Source organism: Harpia harpyja, chromosome 1 (genome assembly GCF_026419915.1).
Source record: "Harpia harpyja isolate bHarHar1 chromosome 1, bHarHar1 primary haplotype, whole genome shotgun sequence".
Lineage (NCBI taxonomy): Eukaryota > Metazoa > Chordata > Aves > Accipitriformes > Accipitridae > Harpia > Harpia harpyja.
Genome location: NC_068940.1, coordinates 37749992 through 37773022, shown reverse-complemented (window position 1 = coordinate 37773022; position 23031 = coordinate 37749992). Strand labels below are relative to the sequence as shown.

The 23031-nt window shown below is 44.5% G+C and overlaps 1 protein-coding gene across 3 annotated transcripts in view; it reads right to left on the bottom strand.

Annotated features, from left to right (window-relative positions):
- NFATC2 (nuclear factor of activated T cells 2) overlaps nt 1-23031 on the bottom strand; it is a 94664-nt gene that overhangs the window by 48294 nt on the left and 23339 nt on the right. For all 3 annotated transcript variants that reach the window (XM_052787346.1, XM_052787335.1, XM_052787357.1), the window contains exons 4-6: nt 17724-17926; nt 15402-15574; nt 4655-4795 (exon numbers count right to left, since the gene is read on the bottom strand). In XM_052787346.1, coding sequence (XP_052643306.1) covers nt 4655-4795; nt 15402-15574; nt 17724-17926 — 517 coding nt within the window. The remainder of the gene's footprint in view (nt 1-4654; nt 4796-15401; nt 15575-17723; nt 17927-23031) is intronic.

Here is a 23031-nt window from a genome sequence, read left to right as displayed (position 1 = left end):
TCCAAAGATGTACGCTTCCTGTTTGGGTTGTTCTTCCACCACCCACATTGTCCTAGCAATGATTCATGATGTCCATGTGGCCACCATAAGAGTTTGGCAGGGGAAAGCACAGTCCATTTGCACTTTTCTCCCAGAGAAACACGAAACTCCTCTATCACTCACAGCAGAGCAGCAGTAACCAGTACACAAATGGGAGTAAACATAATGCAACCAACAACATCTGACTTGCAAATTATTACATGACAATTAAAACAAATAAAAGGGGGAATTCCAAACCTTTTCTTTTTTTAACTGTACTGTAAGATCTGGGCCCCAACCAAACACTAACACCCTTGACCTTTAGCATATTTCAAATCCTTGATAGCTGTAAGACTGCTTTTCAAGCTCACTCTTCCAGATCAAAATTAAAAGAATACATGCACTTCCAAAATTTCTATCTGTACAATCTGATCTAGTTGCTTCCCCTGACATATTTTTATTTAGCTGGGCTCAGTTACATGTCTCTGAGTTCAGATCTTAAAACTCCTTGAGCCAAACTCTGCTTTTGTGTGCTGGACTGACTGTACCGAATTCATGAGTTCCCCTGGCTTACAACAGCTACAGATTACAATCTTTCATCAGGAAGAGATAACCTTAAGAAGAACTCAAAACTGTAACACTTGCATGTTGGTAAACCTTATCATTAAGAAAATGAATGCTATTTATGCATCAGCATTTCAAACGCAAGTACTTTATCCCCTTGCTCACACAGAGCACCGAGCTCCAGCCCCTTCAGTTCGCTTCCTGCTGCCATTTCCTGTCGCAAGCCTAAAATGAGAGACACTTACAGACTTCTCATTGGCAAGCTCATTGCAATAGTTTCTAGTTCGTGTAATACAAGGCAGTTATTTTCATAATGACTTCCCAGCATAATTTGGGGAATATTCTTTATTTTCCAGGTATTTCTAGGGAAATATCTGTAGTGCTGTGTAACGGAGAAATAAAATCTGTTCATTGTTGTTCTTAGAAGCATGTTGTATTTCGGTCACAAATATGAACAGTTCTCTGTTTCTCTGTGTTGCTAATAGTAAGTGAAGAATTGCCTACATGATCCAGAGGAAATTGAAATAGGTGTTGAGTGTCCGCCTGAGGGATAAAACCTAATTTACAATTGTGAGCCCCAACAGCAGGTTCCTCAGTTTCCTAAGGCATACTGACTGCCACCTTCTCAGCACCCGCTTCATTGCAGACACTGATCCAGACTCCAGATTCAAGGTGCACCCAGATTTTGGAGTCTATGAAGCAATTAACAGGAGAATACCTCACTGTACAAAGATAACTGCACAAAGGTTTCTGAGGAAAAAAGAGTCTTGCTAGTCTCATCTTAAACACTGGACAAACAAGCCAAGCCTAGGAGCTCTGTAGAGTATGGCATGTCGAAAGCTATTAGATGGTTTTCTACGCTACTGCTCTCACCCTTGCTGTTATTAGTAGAGCTAAAACTGGCGGCAAAAGTGGGAAATCAAATACCACTTGCTAGCACAGACAAGGCTTGTGAGCTGTTAAAATGAAACTCAAAGAAAACCATGTTTCCCCTGCGAGCTTAGTGCATCTTCCTGCCTTCACGAAGGTGCGATTCTTTCACATGCTCCTGGGGCAGCATCGCACTCTGGAAGAGGGCGCAACAATGACAGGGTCACACCAGCGATGCACTATCCACCCACTGGCATGTTTACTGTGGCTTACTTTACTTCTGAGCAGCTTATCAGCGCTTTTTGCAAGGTGCTGTGCAGATCTGATCTGCAGCGAGCGAGCTCCCTGAGGCGAGCGCAGGATCCACCTCCTCCTTCTACCCAGTGACATTTCTAATTGATAAATTGGGCTGCAGAACTGGGCCTTTTTGTTCTGTGTTCATGCAGCCTAATGCAACAACGACTAAGCTTGGCCATGGTAGCGATAATTAAAATTGTTTACAGTGTATAATGAGGGAAGCTGAGAGTCACAGGTGCATAAGATCCTAATTTTCAGGCAAGCTGGGACACTCATTAACCTCTGGCAACCCAAGCACAAAGGCTTAATTCTCAACCTGCTGCAGTCAGCCAGTCTGATCAGCCCCTGCGTGATTTGCATATCCAGCTCAGCTTCTTAACCTTCCTCACCTTAAGATATACCTATTAAAGAAAGCAATCTTCACTTAAAAGCACTTCAGAGCGTACCTGTAAGAGGTATCGCTGCATTATAAAACAGTGCATGAATACACAGAGAACTAGCTCGCCTTCAGCACAGAGCAGAGTCCCCTGATAACCCACTGCAAACTACACAGACTTCTGATTCAGATCAAAGATTTGACTCTGGGCCTCCCATCGTCTAAATTCCCCCTCTGCCAATCATCTATTCAAAGTACAGCAGACTGAGACTGCCTGCAGAGGCTGAAGGGCAGTGGGGAAGGCAGGATATGGAACACCAGCATGCAAATCCCTGCTCCAGACTGGGCACTGCCGCTGGGATAAGTCATGCCTCTCCACTACCAGGAGGTAAAAAAAGGAAAAAAAAAAAAAGAAAAAGTAAAAAAAAAAAAGGCAGTTTCCCCAGGAGTGAAGAAAAGCTTTAGATTTAGTGTGGAAAATGTTGTTGTTCTTTTTACTTTCTAACATCTATTCCAGCCAGAGCCTTCTCTGCTCTTATACGGAAATAGGGGCAGGGCATTTTGGATGTTTCCTCGAAATGGCATTAAGAGCTACCTCCTTTTAGTGGATCATCTCCTTTAGTTACTGCAAAACATTCTTGGGACAGGTACTGTCGCAGGCTGCCAAGCATGTTCCCATGCACCTTCACGATTCGCTGACATCGACGGAACAGTGGCAGCACAGTGGGAAGGAATTAATACGCGGGCTTAAAAGGAAATGCAGGGTGCCAAGAAAATTGCTCTGACTGCACAGGCTCATCTGAACCTTCACAGTTCAGAGGCCCAGAGCCTTTCATTCTTGCTGTAAAACAGCATGGCTTGCTGGTGGTGTGGGAAGAAACCGGGACCCACAGCATGCCTTTTTTTCCCCCCACGTCATCAGCTGATGCCCACATACATTAATTTTTGGCTCAATTATTACTTTTTGCCAAAGCCATTACCCCATAAATCACACACATGCTGTTCACTTGGGCGATGCAATGTCTTAAATCACTTGCAAGTCACTGGATATATCGCCTAGGCTGCCTCTACCTTAGTTTACCAACAGAAAACTTAGGAGCAACGTGTTTTCTTAACAGCATAAAGGGAACACAAAGTTTACATAAAACAGGCTGATGCTTTTTCATACTGCAGAGTCCTTTGTCTTGCTGAAATCAACAGGAGTAAAGGGTGGCAGAGTCTGGCCCTTCATATTTGCAAAGTGCTTTTTTGATCCCTGGATGTTGTTGTTATCCTTGCAGAGCACAGTATTTAGAATACAAAAATGAAGCCTAATGAAGGGTAAGTTAAACAAGTCCAGACCATTTACAAAGAAACAAATGTCCCTTTGCAAAAGCCTTAGAAAATCCAATAAAATACACATACTGCTTAGTGAGGCGAGATGAAATGCCTGCATGCATATGATATTAGAAAAGAAACAATTCAGCTCTGAAAAAACAGGTAACTAACTACAGCAGAATGCATTTGTTTGTGTTTCCTTCTGTAAACAAAAAAAAAATGGATTTCTGCTGCCCACCTTAACCATTAGATCATGCTAAGCATATTTTCTGGGGTCAGGTATTCTCTGAGTTAGAAATCAAGTGATGTTTGTTATAGCATGCCATTATGAAAACACAATACAGAGAGCTTAGGAAAGGCAGTAAATGTGATGCTAGGCAACTAAATAACTCCCGGTAACCATTCTTTATTCCTATTATTTATCTATATTCATCCAACACCAGTCAGGGCTTGGGACCATCTTGTACTGGCTCTGTGCAAGTCGAGCAAATAAGTAGACAAGATGAAAAGAAAGAGAATCTACAATCTGTCACTCATTCCCCCTTCATGGTTGCTCAAGAGCTAGCAAGATTACCTGAAAACTTTGGCAAAACATGTTTTAAAAGAAGCAGCTCTGCTGGAAAGAAAGTAGCACTGGGCTGTAACAGGGGCCTTTCTCTTTGAATTGAATTTGTTTTGCTACAGTCTGAGCCTATATAAAAATACATGAAAAAATATGAAAGATGAAGTGATGTATTCTTGTATCTCGGTATGTGTATAAAAATAATTTTACTTTGATATAAAATACACATTATGTACATTTTCCCCCACAGACGTCTAAAGGGAAGAAAACACAATCTTTGCCTACAGTTCACAGCAATAAAAAAATGTTCATTTCAATTATGATTTCTATAGTAGTGTTCACTAAACACAAGTTAGAACAAGCATAGAGGAACATGTAATGGTCATCCCATTTCTTTGATAACATATCCTGTTCCTGCTGATTCCCAGCGTCTGTATTCTTGTGAACTAACAACATAAATATTTGCTCCCAAGTCTAATTTTACTGACATTGTTAAGTGATTTGGTTTTACTTACATGAACTTGAATGGGATTACTCACTCAAGTAGAGTTACTCATGAGCACAAATCTTAGGACGAGAGCATGAGACACAACAGCACTACAGATTTGCCTTATCCCATTAGGAAAAGTTAGGAAAAAAACCTGCCTTACCTGATGTTTTCTCTGTGAACACCACCTTGGACTCTGCTGTGAAATTTTGCCCAGTCAGAATCATCTGTTGTCCTCCATAAACAAGGCAGCTATCGATATCTTGTCTTTCAACCATTGGAAGCTCATGAGCAGACCTTTGGGCTGTGGACAAATTGCAGACATGAATGAAATCAACTCTGTTTTACCAGGACTTTCCAAATCTTCCCAGAACTATCCACAGATCGATCTTGTCATCGTTACCATCTGTTGACTGCCAAAGCAGCTTCTCCAGGGTGCTAAATTTAGGTTTGAGAAGGAAAAATAAACTTACTCAAGGCATTTTATTTGGAAACATTCAGGAGCTGGCTGCAGCGTTTCAGCTGTGCTGGCCTTACTCCTTGTCCTTGAGAAAGGACAGCTTGGATGAATGAGCTGGAACTTGCCCATGTCTGTTTCCAAATAAATGGCCAAATTTTCAAGTGCAGGCACACTACAGCCCTGGAGCCCAAAAATTCCACCTGCAGAGAGGATTCCACTGAATAACACTGAATTCCTTCAGAAAAAAAAAATTAAAATAAACCTCTTCTACAAAAGCCCGCTGCCTCCTACAGAACAGGGACTACGCTGGGCCTGGAACAGTCCGTTTGCCAACAAAAGCACCATCTCCAAGTGCAGGCACCAACACTTGTGCACAAAACAAGAGGGGCAATCACGAAGCCGTGTTCACATCAGTGAGCAGGAGGGGTCACACCAGGACTCTGCTGCAGCCCGGGCTTTTTGCAAGCATGTTTTGCAGAGGCCTGAACATCTGAGGAGCAGGGCCCTGTGTTGCACGCTGAGTTTGATACAAAAGGCAAGGAAAGAAAAGGTAGGGTGGAATCCAGATGGGCATGTACGTGATCAAGGGTTTCTAAGGTCTTTACTGTTCTTGGCCACAAGCTTGGAGTGTGACTTTGGCAGGTTATTCTCTCTTTCCCCAGCCAGAAAACCAGGATAGCACCATCTCTCCACCTACTTTCCTCTCATCCCATTAAAACAGCCATCTGCATGGTCAGAAAAGCTTTAGAGAATCCTGGTCACCATCCCTGCAAGCCCATTCCAACTGTTTGCTAACAAGCGGCAGGAGCCGAAGAAAGTGAAGATGCGAGAATTGTTCCCTGCAACGCAGACAGCTGGAAAATATCATGAGCTTCCCTGTGACCAGACCAGGTGGGCAGCAGTTCGGGTCTGGTGAACTGCGAGTTCATGACCTGCACTCAAACTCCTCCAGATTCATCCACCCCAACTGGAGAGGTCTCTAGAGGATGCCGCTCATCTATTTAACAGCTGCCTTGGCTGGATTTTAACTTTCTCTGACAAAGAGCCTGCTCCCAAGAGACCCTGAGCACTTGTGTCTTCCCTTCACCGAACACCGTTGGCTGCTGAGCCAAAAACAAGGAAATATTATCCTATACGTTCAGTGCTGGCCCTTCACTCACGCACAGACAAGGCTGCGCTTTCTGTGACCTGGTCCCGGCACACTTTTACTGCTGTGCAACCTTCAGAAAGCCGAAAATCCAACAGCTCTTGGCTGCGGTGAGAGCTGTACGAATTCTCTCCCCACATGAAGAAAATGCTAGAGTATTTGGTGGGGAAATACAAGCATTAAACCTTTCAGACAGGTGTCTGTGGAAGTGGGAAGCAACTTTTCTAGCGAGGACAGGCTCAACTGAACCCTTTCTGCCAGTCATGACACAGAGGTTTTGGGCTTGTTAAAAATATAGCTAATTCAATATTTATAACCCTCTTGTGCTGTTTGAGAAGCATTTTTAAAAATCTATTTAAAACAACCTTATGACTCATTGTTCCCTTCAAATATATAACAACAGCTGGGCTAAGATACTGCCAATTAAGAATATATATTCAGATTATTTTCACAGAAGCTGCTAATTTCTTTCACATGGCTGTATGATTAATTCCTTTCCCTAAATACTCAAATATTTGATGAGTTTATAATTGGATTTATCACAAAGACAGACTTGTAACCTCAAAGGCTTAAGAGTAAATAGCAATCATCAAAAACATGTCTACAATAGTCAAGAGAAAAGGTATTTAAGCTTTGCCCTGGACACTGTTTATTCCTATTCAATCCCCAAATTTCACTTCCAAAGCATCCCAAATCATCAAAATTCCAGATTAACCCATGTCTCCTTCAGACTTCAGTGTGTTAATAGAGAGCTTTGTACCTGACATCCCACAGATCAGTGGTTCTCAAGGCTTTTTCAGGACGAGGAAGGACAAATTTTAGCCTGGAAATAACCGTCTGACTCATCTTAATTACATTTGGATCTCAGCAAGTTGGAAATCGCTGCTGAAGACCAAGCCTCTGTCCAACTTCCATAGAGCGGAGTGTTTGTGTACACTGCGACCTACCAGGGAGCCGGGGAGGACAGCCGGTTCACCGGGAACGTGCATCCCGGCTCTTAGGAAATGCCAAAAACCCTTCTGCCATCCTCAGCCAAGCTGGGGCAGCCTCAGCAGCGCTGCCTGGAAGCCCGTGATGGGCAGAGGTGTTCTGCAGGTACCCCCACGCAGCTTCATGCTGCCACGGCCCCACAGTCAGCAGCAGCCAGGCTTGATGCAGAGCTATGTTCCAGCATGGCTACAGCACAAGCAGGCTATGGGCATCTCCAAAACCGCTTTTGCCTTGACCCAAATTTGGTCATGCCTGTAGGTGTACAAAACCCATGTGTGCTTTATATGTGCTCCAGAATAATACCACTTGGAAGTGCTGCCGTTGAGTTTCTCAATGTGAATACCGTGCTAAGGTGAAAGGTGGAGGCATACAGGTACCTACTGAGCACCGGGTTTCCTCTGCCCTGTTTTGCCTGTACTCTTCCTCTCCCACTGGGTAGTTTGCAAACCCTTTTCTAAAAAAAAACATTTTTCATTTTCCAAGATCACCTTTTTTTTTTCCACCCAGGCCTATAAGAAGGTTTCACTCCATTCCCACCAGTAAGAAGGCTCAAAGTTCAGTGTGGAGCTGCCTGAATAGGATTACTTTTTTTCCTCTGCAAGAAATATTAATTGCCAATAAATCCCCTTCCTCTAAGGCTCATGATGGGTGGACTGCATGCAATAATTTCACACTATTCCTTCTCTTCCCCCAGGGCTTGGCACTTCATAAAATGACCTAGAGCTACTGGAGTTTATGAGCTTTGAATAAACAAAACGCTGTTGATTTAACCAGTTGAGGTGTTTACTTTCAATAGCAACAGTTACTGACATAAGGCAGCAAAGCAAATGCTATAGAAATACTCACGCTTGGCCTGAAGCAGTGTGTCAACCTATTAACAGGGGACATTATTTTTCTATTTTATTTGACTGTCTGCAAATCAAGATGTCATGGATGCACGGTGCCAAGAAATACAATGCATGCGGCGATACAAGAGAGAAAGGGAACTGCTGTCTCAGAGTGCCGCACCACCTCCAGCAAGCCTCAGCCCGGGAGGGAAGCAGCCCCTATGCCGCTGCCCTTGCCCGCACCGCCTGGCAGGCCCGCTGCTGCCCACAGCCCACCCAGGCTCACGTGCACCCGCTGCAGGGGCACGGAGCGCTTCTCGGGGGGTAAGCCTTTATCTGCTTCCCTATGCCAGCAGGTGGAGGAAAGTTTAAGACGGCCTCAACCTCTGGGACAGCAGGCTGAATGCTGCACAGGGGATGCACAAGCCTGGAGGCTGACGGTAAGGAAGCGTGCCAAGGCGGGGTGAAGGTGTTTCTTGCTTCCCCACCTGCCTGCAGCATCCATAACTGTTCCATTTTCAGCAGAGAGGCTATTTGGTTTCTAGGAGAAAAAAGGGATATTTTGAGACAACGGATTACCTGGGTAAGTCTCTTGTGGCTCCAAATCTCCCCCAGGCGAGTGTTGCCCATTGCTGTTAGCAGGTTCCGAGTGACAACCTCAGTTGTGTTCCCTAAAGTGCTCCTTAGGTAATCCCAGCTCCACCTGAGAGCCCCTTTCCCTCCGCGCCGCCCAGCTTTCTCCATCAGCGCTCCTCCTGCACGCATCTCCTGGGACGAGAAGTTCTAGCCCTGCCTGAACATCGTGTTTCCTTCCACCGGCTTGGAGCGCTTCCAAGCGCTGCCTTGTCTTGCCCAAAAGCTGACTCGTTTTATGAGGAGTCTTAGCTGAAGCTAAATGTCTCTGAACAGCCTCCGGAGAGGAACAGTCTCGGCAATCTCTCTCCCTGCGTGTGCAATAAGAACTAGGGCCGGATCGGGTAATGTAGGCAAAGCAAAAAGACTAATGTGATCTGCCCCTCAGGAGGAACAGGCTTGTGAACTCTGCGCAGAGCACTGTGGGTCTGACCAACACTTCCAGAGCAGAGAGACTCTACAGCCTCCATGTATCAGCGCGCTATCTCAGTGCCACCTTCTGCAGAGTGGCTGGAGGCCTCTACGCAAACCTCTGTGTAAACAGAGGCCAAAGAATAGCTGCCAAAGTGAAATCTGCTCCATGCCGCCTTTCTGACACTTGTCACACTGGATCCAGAGCTTAGGTTTACCTGTTGTCCCCATAGCTGACCAGAGTTTAGGAGAGATCTTATCCTGGGTGATCACAAGGAGCAGGATTGAGTCTCACCTGCAGCTCAGTGAGGACAAAGCTAGCGTTACCTCTGATTACCTCTAACTGCCATCACAAGCCAAGTAAACCAAAAAATGTGGCTGCTTAAAAGAGGTGGGGTCACCACATGCACCCGCAGTGCAGCAGTCTCCCCAGGCCAAATGCCCGGGTCCTCTTTGGAACCCCCCCAGCCTTACCCTGCCCAGGGCAGCCCCTGCTCACCCCAGCTTGCTGGAAGCCTTCAAGCCGTGACTCACCACTCCTGACATGTCTTTCCAAACCCCCAAAGGCTCTTGGCTCCAGCCACTGATTTCTGTTGGATTTGAGAAGAGCAGATAGAGCTGAGTGCCTGATGCTAAAAAAAATCCCGAACCCTAGAAGCAATAGCAGAGGCGTAATTTGTTGTGGGATTAATTCTTCCACCTCAGTGCAAACCTTAATGAGCCAAAGTAAACATCTCATTCCTCCTGTCACACTGTGTTTATTTACCACAAGCTGCCTGCCTGAGGTAGGATTGATAGGAGCAGAGCTCCTGTGCCCAGTGCTTATCCAACGCATTAATGTCCTGAGAGACTTTGATCCCATCCATCACACGCTGAAGCACCCTGAGTTCTCCTGTGGGAGGAGAGGCAAAGGCTGGGGAACTGCAGTATGGGACCCAGGGAAGGACCAAGGGCAGAAGACATGTCTAGCAGGCAGGTAGACATTAGTAAGGCACCCTAGAGAACAGCAATCTTCTCATCAGAGGGATGGGTTGAATTACCTCCTGGTAGGAGTATGGGCCAGTGGAAGGCTTAAGTGAGAACTGTATAAATAAAGCAGAGTTCTAACCCTTGTGATTAGATGGGAAACCTTGAAAATGTGATCTAAACACTATGAAAAGAATAACCCGGTATGAATGACAACAGTTTCCAATTTGTTGCCAGCAAGACTAAATCAGCAGTTTGTGCAGAGCCATCCAAGAAAAAAGCACCAAAAATAGAGGGCTTTTCTCCACCTCCTTCTCTGCCCATAATTTATTTTATGATGACCTTGTGAAGGAGGAGTGACAAGCACTGATGGCAGCAGTGTCAGATAAGTATGATACTTTCTATGAACTGCAGCCAGTTCACCAAACCAGCGTGTGATTAATGACAGGAAAACCATGGCCTCGGTTCACTTCTCTGTCGATCATCTCTGCGGGTATGCACAGCATTTCCCTTTAATCCCTTGTGGAGATCTGCTGAGCTTAAATTATGCTCAGAAATCCATGCTCTGCGTAATACACTGGGGCACTTGCTTTTACCACAGCAGTATTGCAAAGACAAAAAATAAACAGGAGTTTATCCTCATAGCAAGGCTTGCAGGCTGCAAAAAGGGCGGGCATTTTCCTTCTGACTCAGACTTTCCAGACTGAAATATTTTGGTTGCACATTAAAAGTGGCAAACATTGTCAGAATTAGCTTTTAAATGCTGTGCTTTAGGAGAGAGAAAAATTTCACTTTAGTAACAGCACCCAGTTTTGTGTCAGTTTTATTTACGGCAACCTGCATGACTGTCTTGCAGTTGAAACGAAAGGGGCAAAAAAATTCCTTTAATTCAACTGGAAACCATGCTACTCTCATAATAATCATGGTTATGGTTAAATTTGCAAATGGGTATCTCCCAAGTGCAAAGACACCATTTGTTTCTGCTTTTTTATCTGAATAAACTAGGGCTCCTTCTTGCCTGCCATTGTATTCCAACCAGCGCAGCTCCCAGCTAAGGAAAAGCACTCGCTGGTTTGCCAAGACAACATTCTTTTACATGACTAGCTCTTTCCTCTGTAGTTATTAATGTGTCACATATCATAGGCTCAGATTGTCTAATATTATGGGAAAATCTACTAGAAGGAGAGAAAAATAAAGGAAACTTCCAGGGAAATTGATTAAAGGGAAATAAGATATTTGACCCAATTTAGTGGAACAAAATACAGTCAATAATAGAAACTATTTAAATTCCTCAGATGGACACACAGTTCTTTAGCAATAAGTTTTGTTTGTTTTGTTTTTTTTTACCACCTCGGAATATCTATTATAAGAACAAGATTTTAGACTCTTTCTCTCATGCCAAGTGCAATCATTTGCATTTTAAGGGATTCACGAGCACAGCTTAGTAACAGCAAACATAGATTATACGAAACAAGAACTGTGAGACACTTTGGGAAGATTTAACCAGGATCCATTAGAATAGAAACTGTGACGCAGTATGGATGATACTCCTAAACCTTACACTCACATCTCACAGACACTTGCATAAAGCCGGTTTTGGTTGCTGACAGCATGGTGTAAAACAAGCTGCCTTGCAGGTGCTTATGTGTCTACTCTGAACTCCCTTCAATACTGCTCCTTCTCTGCTCTATGGATGCTTCAGCTGAGGAGTAGAAACACAACTCCAGAGATCACTCACTCACCGGGAAATGGTTTTCAGCTCATAGTGAAAGGTAAATCAAAGCAAATTAATAGAACTAATGTTACAGAAATTATCTTAATGGTTTGAAAATAATGATCAGATCTGCAAATAGCAAGCCCCTCCATGGGTGATTTGCCAAGTGGCTTGTTATTAGGGCTGTATTTGAAGGGACAAGTTAACTCAGTAACCCTTCATGCCTGCAATTTCACCACCTTCTGTGATAGCAGCTCTGTGATAGCACTGCCTGGCCCAGCAAGAGCTCACCTACATGAGCTGGCTTATGCCTACGCCTAAAGCACAGACCTGCACAAGCAGGGATGGACGTTTGGGCGTGCACAACTGCGTACGAATAACAGCACCGAGGTGTGCAGAGGTGCACAGGCAGGGAGCTGAGCCAAGGACCCGTCGGCTGTGGATCCCGGGGACATCTGTAGCAGCTGTGGGGCTTGCTGCCATTTCACAGACTCAGCGTGGAGCAACACCCAGGAGAAGGGATTTTTCTCACCTTTCCAGCACCACACCTATGAGGCAGTGGCTTTTTATCCCTAAATAAGTGATGGCCTGTTGCTACAATTGTCAGAGGACCTTCAAATGCCTTTGCCTCCTCAGTGGCTTCAGAACGAATCAACAGGCAACAGGAAAAAAAAGCTGCAAGCTGCTGAATGTGCAGGCCTGTCTGGATATGAGGTCCATTTTGAGGCATAACTGATCATTTAACAACATATCACCTCCTTGGTCCTCCCACACAGCTGCCTGGGGAGGAACTTGCTCCGGATGATGCTTTGAACCTGTGAAATCCCCTTCTAAAACCTGTCAAGTGCTGAATGTGACACAGATGAGGTGGAATCAAATCGCCCCGTGAAAAGCAGATACTTCACAGCTCTTGCTTCATTGCAGCTAATGATCTGCTGACACCGGCGGGAGTTTTTAGCCGGGATCAGCTTCTGCTGAGGAGAGCACTCAACTATTCTGTTGGTAGCAACAGTGCTCTCGGGGGAACCCCACTGGTAGGGAAATGGCCAGTTATCTTAAAGCTGCTACTTACTAAGGCTTTCCCGGCGGGATATTACTAACAGCTACCAGACAGGAGAGATCTTACAGGAGAGTCCCTGAGGATAAGGGTCCCCAGGCGGCCATGTAAAAAAAAATGAAAAACAAACAAAGGAAAAAGAAGAGAATCCCAGCAGCACACGAAGGTGGGAGGTGGGGCACAAGGAGAAAATGTCACAGAGCCCCAGCATGCCTCTTCTCGGCAGGGCACCTGAGCTTACCTGAGACTGAGCTCTGCAACATGTGCAGATTGTCTGGGAGAAACTGAGGTTATCATCTCTGCTGTGATTTAGCTTGCATTACTAATGCTGGCTGAACCAACTAATGTTTTTAACCACCTTCCCAGAACTGGGCTGAGATCAGGAAGTGCTACTGAAATGCAAAAACATCGCTAAATATGCAACATACGTACTAAATGGAAGAGGCTTATTACTCCAGATCACTTTATACTCTGCTTCCATGAGTTCAGAAAAGCACAGTCCTTAACATACCTCTCCAAATTGCCAGTACATCCAGTATTCCAAAAATAAAACTTACTTTTTTTTTCTTGGGGAACAAATACATTTTTTTCTTGTAGGAACTTTGCTGTCCGCTATGCAACCAACATTTTCATATTTTAATTAAAAAAATCATAAAAATAAGCCACTTATACTGGCATCTCCACTCTTGGCTTTTTTATGCCCCTAAGACTCATCAAAGCAAACACATCTCAGAAGAAATGCCTAGACATCTTAAACAAGCCATTGTAAATAGTAGTCATTGCACAGGCAAATTAGGTGTGCGCATACAATTCAGGAAAATGTGATCTTATTCTGTAAACCATGACCAGATTTCTGCTTGAACGCTCTTTGGTGATGGGCACAAATACAATGTGCAATTGTGGAAGGGTCTTAGAATGCCTGGCTAACTCATATTTTCTTTTCCTGTAGGAGAATTTGAATAAGTGGGGTGTGATCTGCAGGGCTCCCTGCATGACCCAGAGATCATCCACCCTCTGTTCTGGGCTCGTGCTGTTTTTCTGTACAGTGGATGTAGGAGTTACACCTGGAGTTTCCCCACCCAAGTAGCTCCCCACTGCGGGCAGGAATGGGCTGTTTCCACTCGGAAAAGAAACTGAGGGAGAAGCCAGATGGTCCTTTGCCACAACTCCCTTCCTATCCACAGAAGCTGCAGGTTGCTGAACATTTCCTTCAGCAAATAGGCCTTTCTTTCAGCAGGGACACATTTGGTGTGGAGGCCACTATAGTTTCAGCCATCTAGTTCCATAAAGGATCGTAACTGTTTCCTATGGAGAAAGGTGGTGGCTACTCCCGCTGTTCTCCTTTCCCCATCATGGTGCCCGGAGACTTCACTCAGCTGCTAAAATGCTCTGATAGTTGGTATCTTCTCATAAACATTGCCAAGAGATTTTACATATCCATCATGCTCTCCTTAGCCTTCTCTTGTTTATTCGTTTCTACTGTTTTTTAAAAAGCTGCCATCAATAATTCACCAGCCACAATTTCTCTTGATTTCCCATCCAAAATTGGCTCCTCTCTTATTCTAAGCAGTTGTTATTTAAGTAAAGCCTGCATCTCAATAAATAAAACTCACACACGAGAAACTCTTAATGACTTTCTTCATATGACTTATGGCAAGACAGGTTCTGCGAAAGGGGTGAGTCATTCGGCAAAGGGAGAGGAACACTGTTCATTATGTATTTGCGAAATCCCCAAACCGCTGAAAAGGCACCATTTACCAACAAAAAGCATCACAGAATACATATGAACCAGCAAAGTGGGTGGAGCCCTTCCAGAAATGACTGTGACATGGGGGGCACCTTGTCAGAGGCCTCTCTTTCTCAGGATCCAGTACATTAAAATGAGTGGGAGGTGCAGGTTTCTCAGCTTATAGGATTTGTCCCCCAGAAATCAAAACTGCAAGTTTTCTTCTGTCCCTCAGGGGAATACCAGAACAACCCGGGCTTTCCCTGCTTCAGCCACAGCCTCCTGAGCTGTACACCCCTTAGCACTGACATCTAGAAAAAACAACAACCAGGATGCGCCTGAGCCTCAAAGTCAAACCTGTTTCTTCATTTCAGTTGTGTTCCTGCCACAGCTCAGATCAGAGGATCCTCCTCTGATCAGTCACTCCTTCGGCAGGTGGGACTGGCCACAGTGCTAGGATCCAGCCCAGGTTTGAATTCAAAACCTCCAACCACATGCCAGCTTGTGGATAACAAGTTCTGGTTGTGCCTCTATGCAAAACAAAACCAATCCCAGGAAGGCAGGCAGCTTGCACGCTCATGCACAAACAGGGAGAATGTAAATACGCCCCTATACATGCACCCACGCTGGCTCCCTGCTCCCAGAAAAGACCCGCTAGCCAGAAGGATCCAACAGCAACACACTAATAAATAAACTTCGCAAAAGCCCCGAAGTCCCTCACTGTCCTCACAAGCTCTAAACACCATGAAGAGCCACCTGCCACCAAAGCTTGTTTCAGGAAAGGGAATGCATGTGGGTAAGAGCCACAGGTCACTCAAACGGTGGCACAGACCCAGCCAGCGCAGGAAGAGCAAAGCACCTTGCGTTTGCCTATCTGAGCATGTTGGGTTTTTTCCCCTCAGTGCTAGCCTGGAGCAGAGGGACAAGATGATTGCTGTTGCAAGAGACGGAGAAGGAGCAAATCTCAGGGGATACTTACAGCATTCGATGGGGTTCGATGCTGCTTGCAGAGAAATGATCCTGCCGTTGGACTCGGGGATGTGCACGCGGAAGACGAGCCGGACGCGGGTGTTCTTCCTGCCGATGTCCGTCTCTCCCTTGCGCAGCTCGATGTCTGCGTTCCTCAGCTTCAAAATCCCCGCGCAGTCAATGCTGCCAAACACACACGCCGTTTAGCTTACCACTTCTGCTCTCAAATAGCTTGGAAATAGGTGACAGTCAAGAGAATTAAGCAGTCTTGCTTTGATCTCTGGGTTAAAAGCAGCTCCAAATACCTGGTTTGCTTAGGATTTAGACATTGCCATTTCAGCAGTTACAGGGGAAGAAATCCCAGACAGGCAGTGAGTGGGGGATGCTGCTGGACCCCTCCCCGAAGACCCTGGGCCCAGTGGCTCAGCGGGTCCCAGCCGAGGGCTAGGGGTGGCCTTTACCCTGGGGACAGCCAAAGCCACTCTCCAAACTTTATAACCCCGAGTCTTATTTCCCTCCTGTGCTAAGCACAAGAGTGCACATGGCAGAGCCCACCCCGGCCCGCCGGGGCAGGGAGAGTGAACCAGAACAAGAAGCACACACTGGGGCAGGCAATAAGCTGAGGCTGTGCCGGAGCCCTCTGCAAGCTAGAGAGCATTAAAGCCTCCACTGCCAGCTCTCCAAACAGCTCAGTGCCCAGAGACTGCACAGCAGCTATTGCCTGCACGTGGGCAAATTAGTTCAGCTCCACGGGGAATCACAGCAGTTGAACCAGCTAATTGCATGCACCATCCAGGCACATTTTCCCCACAGTTTGTAATGCAAGCATTGAATTTAACTGCAAAGCAGGAACCAAACTGCTCTCTCCTCCTTTTGGACAAGGTAGGTGCTACTGCTAGAACTGGGCTCTCCAGCCCTGGCCCAGGTCACCATGTCATCCTCCAAAGCCCTGGGATATTGTTCCCAGCCAAGACAATAGCCTGGCAGAGCTGAAAATGGTTCTCTGCCCCCGTTCACCATGTCCCTGCACAAAGGGAGGATATAGGGAGCAGGATGGGGCTGAGCAGCAATGAAAGGATTAGGATGGCTTAAACCACCATTGCAACTTAATATTGGTGTAAGTGCAGGTTAACTTCTTAAGAGTCCAGTGTAACCGAGCAAACATGGCTGTCTACATTAAGAGAATGTGCCAATTAATATTTACAGAATCTGAGATCTTCAGCTCAGCAATAGTCCTCAGAGGGTGCAGTGAGCCCTGTTATTAAACAGGCACTGCCAACCCCTTTTGATATCAGTTTTAAAGACACACCATTTTTCTTCTTTTGATATGAATTAAAAACACATTTTGGGAGGCATAAACCCCAAGCTGTTTCCTACACCCACGCTGTTCCTTGCCATTGCATGTGTGCAGGGGTTTATTACTCCAGGGTTACTTGTTAGGAACAGACAATCGTGTTCCATTCAGCATTTGGCTGCTTAAGTTTGAGATGTGGACTTTTATTTATTTCCTTGGGTGCAGAGGGAAGGAGAGGTTTGAAGGAAAGGGAGGAATGAGGTATATTTTCTGAAAAAAGATATATAAAGAAAGAATGGGGATTTTGCGATGAAGTAGGGGGGCTTAAAAACATAGCTGCTCTGCCAATTTTCTCAGTATCCTCTGAAGGATGGAGATACAGCTCTTTCCTCTGTAGAGCAATCACTCTCATGCTGCCTGGCACACATTCAAGCCTGAAGCTTCAGACTGGTGCCCACTTCATCCCTCTGCCTCCATAAAACTGGAAGGAGTAATACAGAAAAGATGTGCCTGTACTTGCTTTTCTGTGAACCTATTACAAGGGAGTGCGATTTCATGGCCAGAGCACTTGGCTGAGTTCAGAAGAGATGTTTTCTATTCCATTAGATGTTGTAAAATGAATCGTACACCTTTCCTCCACTGTCTACTGCTCCTTGCTTCTCATTGCGTGCCTGCAGCATAAGGACTTGAGATTTGAATCTTGTTTTCCTTACTGCCCTGCAAACCATTCTGACTTTGAAGATGACAGATGATTACAATGTAGTCACCACGGCAATTGGGGTAAAGAGCAAAAATGCCTGCACGGTCAGCTGATGAATGGTAACTCTTCGAGCAGCTTTAACCCAGGTGCTTGTAACTGCTGCTCATGCTTTTGTAAAAATGGTCTTACACTCATATATCATCCTGATGCTTTGGAAAGGGGAGTCCCTCCAGAGCAGACATCATTATTCATTTAAGTGACTCCTTTCCACAGGAGAAAGAACTTCACATGCCAATTTAATCCTCCTCAACTTTGCAAGTAAAAAGAAATGTGCTTACGTTGCTTTCATGTTGTTTTTGGGTTCCAGTGGGATCTCTAAAACTTTGGTGTTGCCAATGATTTTTTCATAGCTGGTGGTGGTGACGGTTTTTCCTGTAATGCGATGGACTTGATAGAAAGCGTGAGGTTTAAGTATCCGTTCATCTGCTGTCCCAATGAAGATCTGAAGACCCAAGGGCTTGTTCTCCATGTAACCGTGAAGCTGGCAAGACATTACAAATCTGTTATCACACACAGGGCTTGCAATGCCTTCATGTCAGGAAACCAAATAGATCTACAGACATATATACAGATATGGAGATACTTATAAAGATACGTGTAGTACAGACTCTTTCCTACTCTCTGAGACAGACATCCTCTTAAGAGTATTTGCTGGAGTCCATGATACATGGGGAAGGGAGCTAATGGAAAACATGTAATTAATGGTTATAATACTAAATACATCAAGTAGAAAAAAAAGAATATATCAAGAAGAAAAAATTCCAGACACGCTCTCCATTACCAGAAATTTGTTGATTGTCTCCAAAACGGATTGATAAATCCCCTCAAAAGGTACATTTTTGAGTACACATGTTTAATTTGCAATGACTGATTCCTAAATAAGGTTCAGAAGATTTTTTTTCTGTGCGGTGGATAAAGCTGCAAAGCAGAGCTGACTCCCCACACCTGCAGCCTTGGGCAGCGGTTCCTGCTTCCTGCCAGCAGGAAACACAGTCTCTCGCTTGCCTTCATATACGTGTTATATACGTGGTACTCCCATATGCACCTTCTCCAGACCTTATCAAAGCTAATGGAAGATGCATATTGACATAGGGGGCTTTAAACCAGTCCCTTTGTGACATCTAACTTGCAAACCCTAGTTTCTGTCCAGCCTAACATTCAGTAAAATGACTTTGCCTCAGCTTGACTTGTGATTCCTACCTCAACTGCAGTTTAAAATTAAGGGGGTTTTTCCCCTAAACAGGAAGTATCTAGCGAATGGGTCTGCAATTTTGAGAACTGAATTGTTAAACAACGTATAAGCATTTCAGAAATTAATGATCCCTGCCACATCCCTTTCTCTGGTCTTGGCAGGTGCAGTCTTGCCCCAGCTCACATCCATTTCAAACCCAGCTGGAAGGATTGTCCTTCCAACCTCTCACTGTGCTCAAGTCACCCTGAGCTTCACATCTCTCCAGCTTCCCCTGTCTCCCTCAAAGCAGACAAGCTGCCTGCTTTCATCTTCAAAGCTCTGCTCTTCTCTTTGCCCTCTCACGTCTCTTTTTCTACCCAGTTAACACCTATTCCCCAACTTCCCAAATCCAGCCCCAAACACCAGCATCAACTTCTGGAACACTCACAGCATTGCATTTTCTGCCCATCAGCCTCTTCCCCCAGGGAGGATGTTCCCGTTTAATATCTGCATCTCCACCCTACAAATCTTCCTGTCTGCAGAATTCTTAAATAGTCTTAAAAGGAAACACGTTCTTGTTCTCCTGAAATCACTTATGTGGGCCAGCGTTGATTCACTGCTCTTTGAAACTCATCCTTCCCCCAGTTGTTGGTTCACTTTCAGCCATTCCTCTTGCATTGCAGTAAAATATTATCTGTACAGGTAGAGATGGCATTTTTGGTCTGTGACTGTACAGCACAAGGATGTCTTAGCTGACCTTAGAGACTGGGACCTCTAGGGTTCAAAGACATAAACAGACTCTTCTTCTGTACTAAATAACATTTTCATAAACGGCATTTGCTGCAAGAGGAGCAAGAAAGCCAGAATGCCTCCATAGGCCAGGAGACGAGGAAATTTCTCCTTCTTTATTAACATTCAAAATTACAAATCAAACCATTCTAAATTTCTCACATAACCAAAAATGAAAACCAGACATTTATCTACCGCATAGCCAGTGATCTAGCTGAAAGGGAACTTTATGGTCTGAGACATGGTAAATTTGTTTTCAATTATTCCATCCACATGCAAAACCTTGATGAAGCCATACAAAGCAAATAGTACTGGAAGATCAGAGAAAAGGAAGATTAAGCTAATGGTATTCATGGCCAAACCGTTTTTTTTTTGCTTTTCTCTTTTCACCAGTCAGCAGGAGGTATCTTTGCATAGAAGGATTAATTCCCCCCTGGAAGGGGACCACATGCAGCATCAATGCAATCCTGGCAACCTTCCTTCAGTATGGCAAATGTAAAGCGACACTCACTCTTCTGAGCTATCATTACTCATCTAGCACATATTTGCGAGGCATACAAAGACAGGGTCTATGCCCCAGAGACCTTAGAACCCAAGGGCCCGAATTTGCAGCCTCCACTTACATGAATAGCTCCATTGAAGTCAACAGGCCTTAAGTAGGGGTTGTGCAAGAAAGAATTACAGAATCCAGCCCAGCCGCAGCTCAAACACCTACGATAGCTCACTCACACAGGCGCTTCGGGAGATTGTGAGGACGGAAAATAGGGTACGAGGCTTTGTGCAAACACGCCAGTTGGCTCTGGGAGCAAGGTGGAGGAGGAGCAGAGCTGGACTGCAAGCACAAGGCTTGGTATTGGAGAAGCAGCGTTGCCAAGAATGTGATAAATACGATGGCAGTCACAGGGAGACTTAGAAATGCACAGAGTGTATAGAAGATTAAAGGCGACAGAGGTCAAAATGATAGATCTGGGAACAGGCATGAATGTAGGAATCAGCCCCTGTTTATCCACAGGGGCCCATTAAGCCCAGGTTCTCTGGGAGCCATACTGAAACTCATCCTAAGAATGGTACTTTAAAAATCCAAGATTTCCTGGCCTTCAATGAAAAGCCGTTATATGACCAAAAGCCATCTTATCCTTACAAGGGGAGGGAGAAGAGTAGTTTTCAAGTACTGAGCATGTTTATTGTCATGCCTGACAGAGTAATTCTTTGTGGATCCAGCTAAGATGACAAGAGGATCCTTTGGACTGGAACGGTTATTACAGTGACAGCAAAGCAGCTTTCGCTCTGCCCTTTGTCCAGGCAGAACAAAATCCCAGAGTTATAGGTGGGAGACTGGGATGGAGGAAAACAGATAATAAATTACAAAAGATGATTTGCCCCCAGTGAGCACAGTCAGTAGCAGCTGTAACAGAACTGGCTACGTACACAGTTTTTCATACTGGCCACCTTTAAAAGTAACTTTAAGTGGTGTTTTTGCGCACGTGTAGAATGAGCTCCCAAGGTAAAACTATTCACGGTCTTCTAATAATAGGTATGTCTGTGGGTTTGGGTCTGTATAAATGTATACGCACTTAAAGAGGAGGAGAATTGATTGCCTGCTCATATGGCAACGTTTGTATCATCTTCTGGACGAGGGGGTATAAAACATATAGTAAAAGGCCTTCTGGTCCTTCACAGGACCAGATTTTAAATCAATTGTTTGATCAGTGGAAGAAAGTAACATAATTATTTGGTAATTTATGACATTATGGCAATGCTTTGGGATGACATCACTGTAAAATCAAAATAGAATTATAAAATGCAAATACAAAGAAAAAATATATGTAAAAGACAGGTGTCTCCATTTAAAAGGGTGTGTCCTTATCTTGAATTAATTGATTATATTTTAAAGGATAATACAGATGATCATTTACCATAAGCACTTCCATCTACCTTTCACTTGCTAAGAGCACATTAGGATGACTTAGGAACAAAAAATGAAGATGGACAGCCCACAGAAACACTTCAGGAACTTAACTTTAAGTAGCTAACCCTACTTTGCAGGGACAGAAACGAGACAATATTTTGTGCTGCATTTTTAAATAGAAAAATTCATTGTGAGCTAGAATGAAAGAACCTGTTAAAGCTATGTTTCAGATATACGTCTCTCCTGAAAATTGAACTACTACAAGAGACTGTTACTCTCAATAAACACTCACCTCCACTGTGCTAGGCAGCTGCTTTAGCATTTAACCGTAACGCTGATCTTTTCTTTGGTGGAGCAAAGAAGGAGCAAAAGTGATCCTTAAAGAACCCTACAGACAAGTGAAGACTTAAAATATTTTTTAAATAATAACTTCAATTCATTTTTTCCTCCCTTAGCAACAACCAAGCCGCTTGAAAGTCTCAGGTTTTCAGTCCTACTTTTCTGCTCATCTCACGGGAAGGGAGACGGCAGCTCAGCCTGCGGCTGCCCGAGGGGAGGGCGCAAAGCCCTGCAACGGGAGTTTCAGCAGAGACAAGAACAGAGGACCAGCCCCGCGCCAAGGTGTTCCTTTACTCATTTTCACTCTTCTTTCCGTGAAGAAAACAAAATCATCTGGATTTCAGTTTCAAGAGAGTGAGAATCGAGAAAGATTTATGAATACATAACTCTGGGAGGAAATATTTTTGTGTATTATAAGGTGACCTATTCACAATAAAACTCCCCCAAACTGTATACAGATCGAGCTGGAAAAAAACCAACTCCTTTGAGTCACATTTGCCACAAGGGGAAAGAGAAGCCAGACATGATGTGTACCTTTCCATACTCTATTTTGGGATTTTAAGATCCTATTTCTTTCAGTTGAAAGATTTTTCTTAAAACTTTGCTTTTGCATAACTCTTATAATATTAACATAGCCAGACGTGGGCTGGTCTGTGACCTGAGGAAATGCAAAGCACTTTGGCAGATAAACAAATAACATCATTCAGAAAACAAGGAGACTTTTCTTGTTTGGTTTGCTGCTATGATTGGGTTTCTAAACAAAATGGAAATGTGTGGCATGATTAAAATCACCATCTCACCTCTGCATAAATAAAATTCATTCATTCTCCACTCCATCCGTGGATCAATACCAGTCAAATTTGGGAGAAGGGGGTATTTAAGTGCCATTTTCAGGAAAGCACGTGTAATTCTGCATGCAAAAAATGAGCAGATGTGCCTTTAGCTACTGTCTATTGGCAGTCCAGTTACCCACACGAACACAATTCCTGTGACGGTACCAGCAACCGCAGCCATCGAGACCACACATTAGGCATATGAAACAACACTTCTTTTTTTTCCTGCACTATTTCAAAACTCAGATCTTCTTACAGACTGAGACCCCCAGCTCCAAATATACAAGCACTTAAAGCCAGAGTTTAAAATTCACATCTAAATCTGTCCCTACCCCAGTGTTCAGATGAACCAAACCCTGCATTCATGTAGTTGGCATTGACTCTGGCTGTGGGGATTTAAAAACAGACGTTCACCTTTGCTGTGCTGCATGAACAGCAAATCTCTTCGCACAAGTGACGCCTGCAACACTGCTTAGTTATGCTGTCTGGTAACCAAGTGATAAATTGACAGCAGAGTCAGAAAGAAAGGCAAATTCCTTAAAGAT